The following is a 12,178-nucleotide window of genomic DNA, read 5'->3' as shown; positions in this document are numbered from 1 at the left end:
AAAGGTATTTTAGTCACAATAATTTTTAGTTTCCACATAAAACCTCGTTTTGTATGACAGATCTTGCTAACTACTGTTTTAATGATAATAACTCAGCATAATTCCATAGCTAGAAACATCCTGCACTGAAAATCCTGACAAGTAGCTGGGAAGGAATAGAAACCTGCTAAGACGACCAAGATGCAATGCAGAGTCCAGATTTATCTCTACTGAATTGACTTATCTGTGGAATATACTAGAATGTGTTTGCCTCCCAAAGGAGAGAAACTATCCACATGGGAATTTCTGCTTTTGAAGTGCCTCATATAACATCACTTCACTGCATGGAGGGAAGTTGTTCTGATATTTCAAGACTTCTCTCTCACCACCTTCTGAGTTGACACCCTAAACTGTTTATAGTGTTCCTGAACATGGGTTAAGTACAGGAGAAAGAGTCACAGCTATGGAGCGCTGGGGAGGAGGGAGGGCAGCCACTGGAAACAGTGTTTATTGACGAGGAGTGAAAGCATGCATGCAGCAGGATAATGAGCTTTTGAGCTCAACTGTGACCAAGAGGAACTGAGCTATCGCCTTCCCCGATCACTAATGAAACAAGTGTAATTTCCTCATCAACATTGGATTCTGTTTAACGACTCCCTGCTGCTGCCATCCCCAGCCCTCTGCAGACTGCGCTGCTCTGTGTAAACGGCAGTTCCTTCAGCCGATGCTCACTTTACTAAAACAGTTTGCTGAAACTTGGTGACCTTTCTGGGAAAGAGGAAGAATTGAGGCAGAGATCAAAGGTGTTCTGTTACCTGTGTGGGAAACTTCTCTCAAATGCGTAGGTTAAGTGTAGCACAATACCTGAATCATCCTTCTTTGGGTGACTAACCCTTGCTTTTTCAAGTGTATGCTCAGGACTACTGGCTTTCTTCCATGTCTATAGCCAGGGACCTGAAGTAATGGGCAGGGGCAAATGCAGGATATGTATCTTATCACATCATCCACATAAACCTCAGAGATATGTGCATGTGCTGACCATGTTGCATGGATGTACTGCAACAGGAGACAAGCTCTTCTGTAGACTATGCAAGTAGAAGTCTAGTGAAAGGTTGTCATGGGTAGAACATAGCAGATTTAATTAGCACTGCTCAAACAATCTTCTCAGAAACAGTTTTCCACTGGAAAATGCTGTCTCATTGAAATGGAAATGTCTTGCATGAGCTTGTCAGCTTCAATGGAGTTTTGGAAAGAAAAGTTCTGAAATTATTGCAAATTGAAACAAAGTATTATGTTTCAACTTTCTTGTTCTGTTTCATTTTGCCTTTCTCATCTCATTTAATTTCCTTTCAATTCTTTTATTATTTTAATATGTTTTGACATCTAAAACATGTTGACATTACTGAAATGTTTTATCCTGATGTTCGCAAATTGAACTGTTTCAAGATTCTGTCTCCTCGTACCAATGCAGGATGAAAACAAATATCAAAAAATCAGAATTTTGCATGGATTAGAAATCTGGTTTCTGAACAGTTTTGTGTTTAGATTTGCACCTTTGTTTAGAGAATACAGAGCCTCTTTCTCTTATTCACTCATATCTAAACAATAGGTTTGTTTGTATGTCAGTAGCTTTCTTAAAGATACCTCCTAAGTGGTCATCTTGCTGGCTTCTTGTTTCCAGTGTAGTTAGAGCATTGGCCCCTGATCTTTCTTGGCCTGAGGGCATGTAACAAACCACTGGCAATATTGTATTTGTTTTGTCTGCTCAAACCGGACTCTTAACAGAGGTTGCAAGCAAGCACAGAGGATCGATCTCATGAGGCCTATATTCTGTGCAATCTGTGCTCTGGGAATCTTTACTAACAGTATTTCTTGGCATCTGTATTTAAATCTTGTTGGTTTAGTCTTCCAATACAGAAACGATGAGGCATGAAGTGAGCCTAGCAGGTGGCAGGTTTAGAACAAATACAGGAAATAGTTTTCACAAAATATGTAGTTAAGGTACAGAACTTCTTACCACAGGTTGCAGTAGATGTTAAAGGTTTATATTGGTTCAGGAGACATTGTTTAAGTTTGTGGAGGGAAAACCGATAGAGGGTGTTTAATATGAAATAGAAATATATTAAGTCTGGCTTAGGAAGTCTCTTAGCTGCAACTTGGAGGGTGGGAGATTTTTTGAGAAAGTACCAATACATGCTTGCTCTATTATTAATGCTTCCTCAGACTTTTCCTGTTGGCCCCTGACACAGAGTAGTGGCTGCAGAGATCTGCAGTGTGACCCATTAAAACTAAGTCTTCTATTTCTTCACAGGAAGCCTCTTTATCTCCATCTTGTTGGCTTTGGTCACATTAGAAGACAGGAATAGAAGGGCTTCCTGACTGGGTCTGACCAGTGGGGTATGACTGAAACAGCCAGAACTTGATGCTCTGTTGAAAGATGCAGTAACTACTGCAGGGTGCCCAAGCAGGCCACTGGAAGAACTTCCTCTGATTGAATGTTGACATTAGATTTAATGTAAATATATCCATTTGACTGGAGTATTTGTTTATTTTTTTTACTTTGAACTATAACAACTTTTTTTTCCTATGTAATTCTGTTCCTTTTATTTTTGGGAGTATTTCTGTGGTTTTTTTGGGACACTGCTGTGTTATAGATAAGCAACCTCCACATCAAGGAGCTAAAATACCCTGTTTTTGGATAAGTGACCCCTGTGATTAGTGGTCTTAAAATCTTTGTCCCACTTTAGAAGTCAGTATCATCCTTGTGATGAGGACATTAAACTTACATAGCAACCACTGAACAGTTGAGAACAGTTAGAAGTTGAGAAGAGCCTGGTTTTTTAGAAGTCTCTACTCAGAGAGCCAGTTAGTTTGGTATTATTAATTATTTCTATACGCCATGACCTCCTGTAAATTTTGATCTTTAACTGATTTAAATATTGTCAACTGAATCTACCTACTGTTACATGTTTTTGGGAGTGTGGTGTGTTAATTGATATATATTGCCTTAGTGCTTCTCTGATTCTCAAGCCAAACCATCTAGAAGGATGTAGAAGGAGATACCCTAAAATTTGCCACTGGAACATGTTGCCCAGAATACTTGTGGATGCCCCATTCCTGGAAGTGTTCAAGGCCAGGCTGGATGGGGCTCTGTACAACCTGATCTAGTGAAAGGTGTCCCTGCTCATGACAATGGTGTTGGAACTAGATGATCTTAAAGGTCCTTTCCAAGTCAAGCCACTCTCTGATTCTATGATTTATCATTTAAAGACTTTGGCCTGAAAACATTTCCTATCAGTGATATTTTTGCTACCCTCACTGCTGTTTACATTCATTCAGCTAGCTGTTCCAAAATCTGAATGAGGGTTAAGTTAGGCTTTCCACTCATAAGCCCTGGCAAATCATATGATAGTAATAGAAGAGCTTTCTGTCCCCAGCTTTGTGCTGCTTTAGTTCTGGACTCATCCCTTCAGAAGCAGAGGTTGCAGAATGGACTGTGTACCTGCTCCTTAACCACCAGAACTCACAACCCCGGGCTGTAACAAAAGCAGAAATCAGTAGCAGATAAGTTCTGTATTCTGAGCTACTGTGTCTGAGAAACAAAAATCCTGTCTCTTCATTTATCTCCTGGGGAAAACTGTCATCAGAGGAGTGGGGAATAGACCCTGAGGTAAGAAACTCTTCAGTTGCCTTAAAGTAAATGGTCCTCTCTTCTCCCTAAAGGGTGGGAGAATCCATAGGCTGAGATAAGGTATTTCTCCAAAGGCATTGGGTAACAAAGAAAGAGTTTGCCTTTGGATGTAGGATTAGGTAGATTTTTTTCTTGGGTTGGAGGCACAATCTTACAAACAAGTGGGTAAGTAGTTGGTTGTTAAAAGTGCATAGCTGGTTTCTCCTGAAATGCTGTTAATCATTGCTGAGTTCTTAGCTAGTTTAGGCTATAGACAGTAGGTCTCCAAAAACTGCAGGTATTAAATTACCATTGATAACTTTCAGTTTGATGCCATGGCTTTAGATAGAAAGTAAGTTGTTCCCCTAAGTTAGTGGATAGGTGAATATCCTAAGCCATAAGCAGCGCATAATAACCTGCATAGGTAATTGGAAAATAATTACATTAGTTAATGAATACTAGGTTAATTAATTACCAATTAATTGTCACAGGTTATAGCTAGCTAGTTGCCCATAGCAGCAGTTAATCAGTTACTAGGGGGAAAGAGATACATTACAAAAAGGGTTGTTAGTAACACTGGTTATAGGCACCTGATGATTTCTTTATGAAAAGAATTGCTCTTAATGTCAGCAAAGCAATAGCCAAGCCAGATGTGAAAGCTCTTGCAATGCTGATATACTGTTCAAACATGTGTGCACCATTAGTGAGGTCTGTCAGCTGACTTACCAGGAACCATTCCTGCAAGAGTTGAGGTTGGGTAGCTGCCTTGTCCAGTTGGGGGAACATGGGGTGGGTAGCCAGGCAAGGTGGTGCTTGCCATATCACGACCTGGAAGGGGAAAGAATCAGGACAGGTGATCAATAAGGATAAGATCTTTCAATATTGATTTGATATCACCTTCTCTCCCACATGACTAGCAGCTTGATAGGCAACTACTGTGCAGCCTTCTCTTACATAAATGCTGTCCATCCCCTGAAAATTCTGAGTGAAGATTGTGGCACTTTTGATCTCACACTGTAAGGGTAGATGTTAAAACTTAGCTTTGTGAGGCTCAAAAGAATTTGTTTTGTTTCATTGTAGATTTTGGATCTGTTTTAAGTAAATCAAAATGGCCCTGATCTGCACGGAGAATGGCAGCATTTTCATTGCCAAAGTAGCTGAGGTCCTGTCTGTATGCACTGGATGCAGTTCCAAAACTGTGGTGATGTTGCTTTAGGGCATGATCAATGTGCAAGGCATTGGAAAGTGATCCAAGAGTTTTCTGTGCCTGTCTCTCTTCTCACCTTTGTCATTCATCTGCTGATGGTTTTAGGCAAGTCACTTCACCTCTCTGTGCTTCTTTTTATGTTGCAAACTCTTTGATGCAAGGCCACACTTTTAGTACATTTGCACAGTGCTTAGCATGAGACCAATACTGGTTGGACTCCTTCCAAGTGTTGGTGTACTGTATATAATAATAGGATCATGCAAATTAGTTTGAGTCTCACTTCATTTTTATCACAGGTACTAGTTTTTGTTTGTAATACTTAAAGTTGTAATATCTTTCCACCATCAAAGAAGTAGAGAGGGGTGTGGACTGGGTGTTTGGTTGTAGTTTATTTTTCATCTCTTAGGAAGTGCATCTGGGGGCTTCTTGGTTGATGCCAGAGGCATTTCCTCATTTGGATGGGTTAGCCTGAAAATGGGCCAGCCAGAAGGGCATTTGCTGTTAGTGCTTATTGCATTTAAATGAACGAACATAATCTCAGAAGCTGCTGGGAGTTTCAAGCCAAAACAAAACAAAAAAACCCAAACCAAAATAAAAAAAAAAGCGCTAAATAAATTAAGATAATCTTTCCCCCGCAGCTGCTGAGAGATTTACAGCTCAACCTCCAACACTGCCTACTGAGATGTCAGCCTGTTCCAGACATCCAAAGCCTTTCACATTTCCTAGGTGAACTGTAGCTCACCAAGAAGTTTGTGCCATTTGTTGTTCCTTTGTTAAATTTTATCTCTCCTGTCTGTTCTAACTGAAGGGCAGGAGTCTGATTTGCCTTTAGAAGTGACAGGTTAAGTGTAGCCCATTAACACCACTGGAGTCACTGGAACCGTGCTGGGATACACCAATGAAAGAAGAAGAGTTGGTTTAGCTCTAGTAGCAGCAAAATGATAACTGATAAAGCAGGCCCTGGAACAAGCATGAAACTAGGCTGGGGAATCAGAGATAAATAACAGTTATAAGGCAAAGCAAGAACTAAGAGGCACGGAGCTTAACCTGAAGGGAGGAAGTTTCTCTGGCATGAGGTAGGTTAAAACGGTGTCATTGCTTTCATAGGTCTTGACTAAAGATTACTGAGGTGATTTACTCAAGAAGACAGAAATGCAAGTTCATTCTTTCTCCCTCAAGAGGTTCCTGATCAGTGGCTGATGTTCCTAGCTCACCTCCTCTTAGATAATGGCATAGAACTACCAGGCAATGGCTGAGCCATTTTCCAGCCACTCCCCAATATCGATAAAAATAAATATGTAGTGTCTCAGGGATTTGTGTTCTACACTCTTTTACTCATTTATCACCATCATTCCTTTAGTGATTTGTAGCTGTGCGTTAAGCTGTATGAATAACGCCTATTATATGTAGTTATTTTTTTCTCACATTCTTTTAAGGCAAGAAATTTTCGTGCTTAAAATTCTTGTTCTTTTAGTTTCTTTTATTGACTAGCCTGAGATATAACAACAGGTGATGAGTGAGAAAGCAGTGTCACTGAAAAGTTAAAGATAACATTATGTAGCGGCAGGCAAAATTAATTCATTTTGACACTTCCATTCAGTTGGGAACACATATACACTCACTCTGCTACTTGACGTATGCACATATGCCCTTGTGTTTTTATTCAGACATGAGTGCAAGAGGCTGATGTTCAAAACTGAGCATGGAAAATTTGCTTGGAAGTGATCATCTGTCAAAATCCCAGTCTTGAAAAAGAAGATAACAAGTACTGTATCAGCAGCATCACTAAGAGTCCCACAGGGAGGCTCTTAAAATGCTGTTATATGTAAGCAGGCCCCTTCCATTACCTCCTCTCATTACAAACAGGTAGACAGGATTATTAAATTCTTGTACTCCAAGGCTATGGCAAGGCTAACTCATAACATGCTTCTGACTCCAGCCATTCTCTCTCCTCCAAGAGCCTTCTGAGTGAGAAACAGCATCTGAATCATTGTGACATTGTTTGAGCTTTTGAACACTTTGCCCAATGTCTAATTCCCTATAAAGGTCCTAAGGCAGGTCCCTCTCCTGAAACACAGTGCCTTCTAGGCTAGAGGTTGGTCATATATGACAGCATCCCCAAAGATCTGTTGGAGATTGTTGGAGAGAGTCTGTCAGGAGACTTCTTGGCTTAGGAAGTGCCCAGAACTCAGGGGCTCTTACTGGCTGCAATAAGGTTGGACCAAGACAATGTTACGAACACAAATCTTCTCTGATGTTACTTTCTGTTTTCCTACGTGGAGGTTTAGAAATGGAAATCTCACATGACAATACAAAGGAAGGATGTTAGTTCAAAAGAGAAAAATAATAAACGAACATGAAGGAGGCAGAGGTAAGATATGTTCCTTGAGTATTAGGAACTGTGGTCTGCACTAAGACTTGTCTGTTCTGTAAAAGCCCAGATTACATCCTTTGAAAAGTGGTCAGTGGTCACCTCAGATAATACCCCCTATTTCATCCAAGTTACCCTTGAACTTCTACAGCAATGTTGCTTCAGTCACCTTGGTCAGGAGTTTTCCTTAGTACCTACCTGAAACTTGTCCTTCCTCCTCATCCTCCCCTCCCACCTACTGCTCGTAGGTGCTGCCATCTTCTACAACCTCTTTCTTCATTTCTGCTCTTGCCTTAAAGGCCACCTATGTCAGGTCTGTATTTTTTGACTGTAAAACATTATAGTCCCTCACACACCCTTCTTGCTCTTGACATTCATACATGATGCTGGGTTTCTTAACTACTTGGTCTGCTGTATGAAGGCACCAGCTCACACTGACACTCCCAAAGTAGGTGACTCAAATACTGCCCACAGCATAGCAGTGCTCACCAACTGCCTATGTGTTTATCTGACTTAGTAGCTACACCCTGTGCTGAACATCCCAGGCAGGACTAGAGCTGGCTAGGATCTTCAAGCTGCTATCATCTCCATTAGGCTAGCACACAGTACCTTTGCTGGACCTACAGTACACAAGGACATTATGGCTATTGAGGAAACACAGGATTATGCTGTACAAGTGCTTCTATGCTGAGTCCCAGACCCATCCAGCTGGGACACCCAGTCACTTCTAAGTAGTTACAGCTTCTTTTCCCATTTTATTCTAAAAAATGAAGGATAGGCATGAAATCTGACTGTGACTTCATGCAGCTGAGAACATATGCTGCATATGCAGACCTGGAACGTGGTTGCTCTGGTTCCCACTTGCACTCAAAGAGCTTGCAGCATTTACTGGCCTCCCCGTCAGACGAAACTGAACCCTTTTCCTAGAGCATCCCCACTCAGTTTGTGGCCAAGGCCAGTTACCTGCTATCAGAGGCTGGCTGCTGGACTGCCCAAAGTGGGCACCATGATGAAGGAAGGCACTGTAGCAGGGCGTGGACGCATCGTCTGAAAGGGCCATGTGGAAGGGCTGAAGATCAGCCTGCCCAGAGCCGACCGGCGTGGTGGGGGTGAAAGGGGTGAGAGAGGCTCCATGAGGCTCTTGCTTTATACTGAGGGGAGAGGAGAGGTTTTCTGTGGTAGGGTAAGGGATGGACACAGACAGACAAAGGGAACAGGGGAAGGAGGAGGAGGGTGGGGAAGGGAGGAGAGGAAGAACAAAATGGGTAAATGAAAATGGAGTGGTTAAAATCTACAGGGAAATTAATTTTAAAACAAAAACAAAAATAAAAAGGTTAGGAGTAGATCAGAGGAGCCAGTGCTGAGACAACAGCAGTAAATGCACCTGGGGGCTAGGCTCAGACTGCAGGGATGCCTCTGCAGGGGCAGCAGGAGATGAGGGGAATGGAGTGCTGTGGCAGATGGGAGGGATGAGATGCAGGAAAAGGAGAGGTGAGAGAGGGAACATGCAGGAGGACAGGAAGAAGCATAGGGTTGGGAAGAAGAATGCTCTGAAGCTTTTGTGCTCCCTTTCCTGTTGCTTTCTCTTGCTGGCTGAGGGCACATTTACACAGTTTGGCTGAAGGAATTATACCACTTTTTCTCTTCAAACTCAAGGTAACCTTCCCCAGGAGAGCAGCGCTGCTATGAGTACCTATTTAACAGGTTGCTGAGTGTAATTGTCAAAGCTTCTCAAGCCAAATTTTATAAAGGTTAAAATAAAAATGGGACTGTGCAATTAATAGGTAGATAGATGGATCAATCGACTGATCTTGTTCGCAGTGGCACACTTTGGAGATTTAACCAACTGAGTGGTCGCAGAGTATAATTTTGCCAGATAGATACCTTGACAGAGAGACATAATGGAGGAGAGAAAATGTAGGGGACTTACAAAAGGTCTAATTTTCATTGTTGTTTATATTGGACTTCCATTTCTGATGTGCAGATTTGCATAGGCACAATAGATACAGCTTTGTAACTGCTCCTAACTCAGCTGCTGAGTAGGAGGTTTGGGAATTGGAGAACTCTGTGACCTAAAGCATAAGTACTCCAGAACACTCACTGTTGTTGGGACAGCAATAGTAGAATGCTGTATTTGAACACCTGAAAGCAAAGCATGGATGATGTGATCAGATCCTATCCAAATCATCTAGCAAACCATCCATCCTCAGGGAAACAAATTAATGCCAATAAATGAAACCCATCTCTTTGCTGTGATGGCAAGTGTTGCCAATGGCCTATGAAATAAGTTAGTTCTGGTGGTTTTGGTTTATACAGAGAAATACAAATGTGACATATAATTAGGTCATAAATCTGACTTCATTAATGTAGAACTGGCTTAATTAACTCTAGGCATTTTATTGAGAGGCTGTACTGCTCACCTAGACAATAAAGGGCTGGGCAGTTTAAATCTGTGAATTCTGTTTATCCTGAGATATTTGTTTCCTGAAGGTTTGCTACCTGGCAAAAATGATAGTTTGCCATCTGTGTTCTGCTCCAAGTACTTCTGACCTGGATGGCCAGTAAAGGTTTCTGATCACCAAGACTCCTTTGCAGCAAGGACATATGTTCATGTTTCAGTCTATTGGGAAGGATCAGTCCTGGCCAAAAGGTGTATGGTTCCTCTTCATTTAGTTTACTTATGTGATGTCTCTGGTATGCTAAGTGAGGATTGTAATTTCTTTTCCTTTTTTGCTAGGAAGCTCTGTTTGGCAGGGACCTTTTGTGGAGGATATGCAGAACAGAAACTGGAGTATCTGGATTTTATTGTACAGTTAATTAAAGTCACCAGAGTAGGCAGCACATCAGTGTGCAGCTTCTGCTTTTTACAACTGTACACTGTCCTACAATTGTACTAGTGAACTTTCATATGCCAGTGCCAGTCTCTGTAGATGGAGAAGCTCAAAACCTATTTTTCTTCTGCATCCTCTGTCATCAGATGGCAAGGAGTTCACAGATTTACCTTCAGAGCAGACAGGCAGAGTTACCACCAGCATTCTGGGAGTGCTTGAAGCCTTTATCCAAATAATGTTGATACAAGATAATTTGGATGAATAGATCTATCTGCAGGCAGAGGGCCAAAAGTTCCTCTGGCTTTCACAGGCTGCAAGTGAAGTGATATTTTTCAAGAAAGCCATTTGACAGTGATACGTAAATAAACTAGGGACACTTTGGTCCTGGGCACTTTCCAGACTCCCTTTTCCAGCTCTCTGTATTATATAAAAGACAGCAGGTGTGGGGAGCTGCTAGGAAGGAAAGGGCAGAGAAGAAGGTGGACACAGGAAGCGTGGGTGGGCAGAAGCAAGAGGTGCTATGGGCAGAGGTTAATCCTGTTTGCACAGCCCCCAGGCACATTGGGTTTCCTAGTCCCTCCCCTGCTTTATTTCTCTTTTAAAGCATGGAATTTTCAGCGATAATCCTTCCTAAACCGCAGCATTTTTCAGGCGCTCTGTGTAAGTGAAACCATAATCTCTGGTAAAACAGACCGCTTAAGCTGCTGTAGCATTAGGCCAATCTGATCCAGCCCCTGGATTTCCGCTCTGCCCAGCCACCACAGAGAGGATTTCAGCCTGAAAGACTGTGTAAAGCCCTTGCAATGGGAACAACAGTGCTGGGCCTTGCCTTGCAAATCTGAGAAGAGTTAAGGGACCAGGAGCTATTTGTCCTGGTGTTGTGAGGCTGTTAAAACGCCTGTCAGACTCACAGTGGAGATGAGCCCAGCCCTCTCTTGAACACATCAAGGCTTATGAAGAAAAATTCCTCGCACCTTCCAGAGTCAGCACCACTTACTCAGCGTGGGGGGATAAAGGAGCCAACAGTAACATGGCAAAGAGACCTGGACACAATAATGCTAAACGCTTTTCTCTCTAAGAGTAGTGGAGAGGAGGAGAGTATAAGGTCAGACAGCGAATGATTGCACAACCGAAACTCAGACTTTTATGTGTCTATTTATCTATCTGTCTATCTGTCCCTCTACACCCTGCAAGTGCACAGACATAACTTATATCCCATGTATCTTTACTGATGGATGGTATTTACCATTTTTTACTCCTTTGTTGTCCAACTCTCCCCTGACTAAAAGCACCTGAATTCTGTCTCTGATATAGCTCCTGCCACTGCTATGCTGGAATAATTGCCCCAGCAGTGAATTATAGCTCCAAAGTGTGTCAGTGTAGACGAGATCAATTGATTGATCTATCTATCCACCTGTGAATGGCACAGTCCCATTTTTCATTTTAACCACCTCAAACTTCAGCTGCACCTTTTTTGTTTTCACTTTTGATTTTCTCCATTCTGTAATTCTTTTTTATTTGTGATGGAGAACTTGCCCCTTCCTATCCTAAGTCCCACTACTGCCAGCAAGCTGTGGAACAGTGCCATACTGGCTTGTCTGTCTCTTGTTGGGAGCATTTCTCAGTAAGGTTGCATCAGCAAACCCCAACGTATCTGTCTTGCTCCTAACTCTGGAATCGAATAGGGGTGTGGAATGAGTTTGCAACCTCTTTCCAAAGCAGCAGTAATCTATTCCTGACCCAATCTCCTTTCTTCTTCTAAAAGACAAATAATATCCTTGTTTGTAAGTGACCTCCCCCCCCAAAAAAGAATCTCTCACTGTCCTGATGGGGGAAATTTGAAAGAGTTACCGGGGTGGGGATATGGCTGGAAACATATGAGAGAACCACATTTTATGCATCTCCTTCTCCTCTCTTTCTGACTGTACTTGCTGAGTTATGGCTGTTTTTCTTCCTTTCTAACCCTCTCCTCTGTTATTCTGGCTGAGAGTGAGAACTGGTGATCCCTGGCCTAAATTCCCCCTGCAAATGAAGGGATTTTGGCCAGACAGGGTGAGAGGAAGATTCACAGCTTTGAATTCCTACAGAGACTCATGCTTTCTCTTTTATCATGCTCTCTC

The 12,178-nt window shown here is 42.1% G+C and overlaps 1 protein-coding gene and 1 long non-coding RNA gene across 11 annotated transcripts in view; one reads left to right on the top strand and one right to left on the bottom strand.

Moving 5' to 3' along the window:
- Positions 1–12,178, bottom strand: part of PAX2 (paired box 2) — a 105,652-nt gene that overhangs the window by 6,322 nt on the left and 87,152 nt on the right. For 6 of the 10 annotated variants that reach the window (XM_027667298.1, XM_027667297.1, XM_027667299.1 and 3 more), the window contains 2 exons: positions 8,191–8,400; positions 4,376–4,477 (listed from right to left, as the gene is read on the bottom strand). In XM_027667298.1, coding sequence (XP_027523099.1) covers positions 4,376–4,477; positions 8,191–8,400 — 312 coding nt within the window. Of the gene's footprint in view, positions 1–4,375; positions 4,478–8,190; positions 8,401–12,178 lie in introns of those variants that run through there. The other 4 variants (XM_027667300.1, XM_027667301.1, XM_027667304.1 and 1 more) reach the window with 3 other exon arrangements.
- Positions 1–12,178, top strand: part of LOC113958769 — a 213,446-nt gene that overhangs the window by 115,129 nt on the left and 86,139 nt on the right. The gene's annotated exons all lie outside the window — the stretch shown is intronic.

The sequence above is a fragment of the Corapipo altera genome, unplaced genomic scaffold (genome assembly GCF_003945725.1).
Source record: "Corapipo altera isolate COAL_440 unplaced genomic scaffold, ASM394572v1 327, whole genome shotgun sequence".
Classification (NCBI taxonomy): domain Eukaryota; kingdom Metazoa; phylum Chordata; class Aves; order Passeriformes; family Pipridae; genus Corapipo; species Corapipo altera.
Note: the sequence above shows the minus strand (reverse complement) of the source record. Positions and strands in the feature narration are given on the sequence as shown.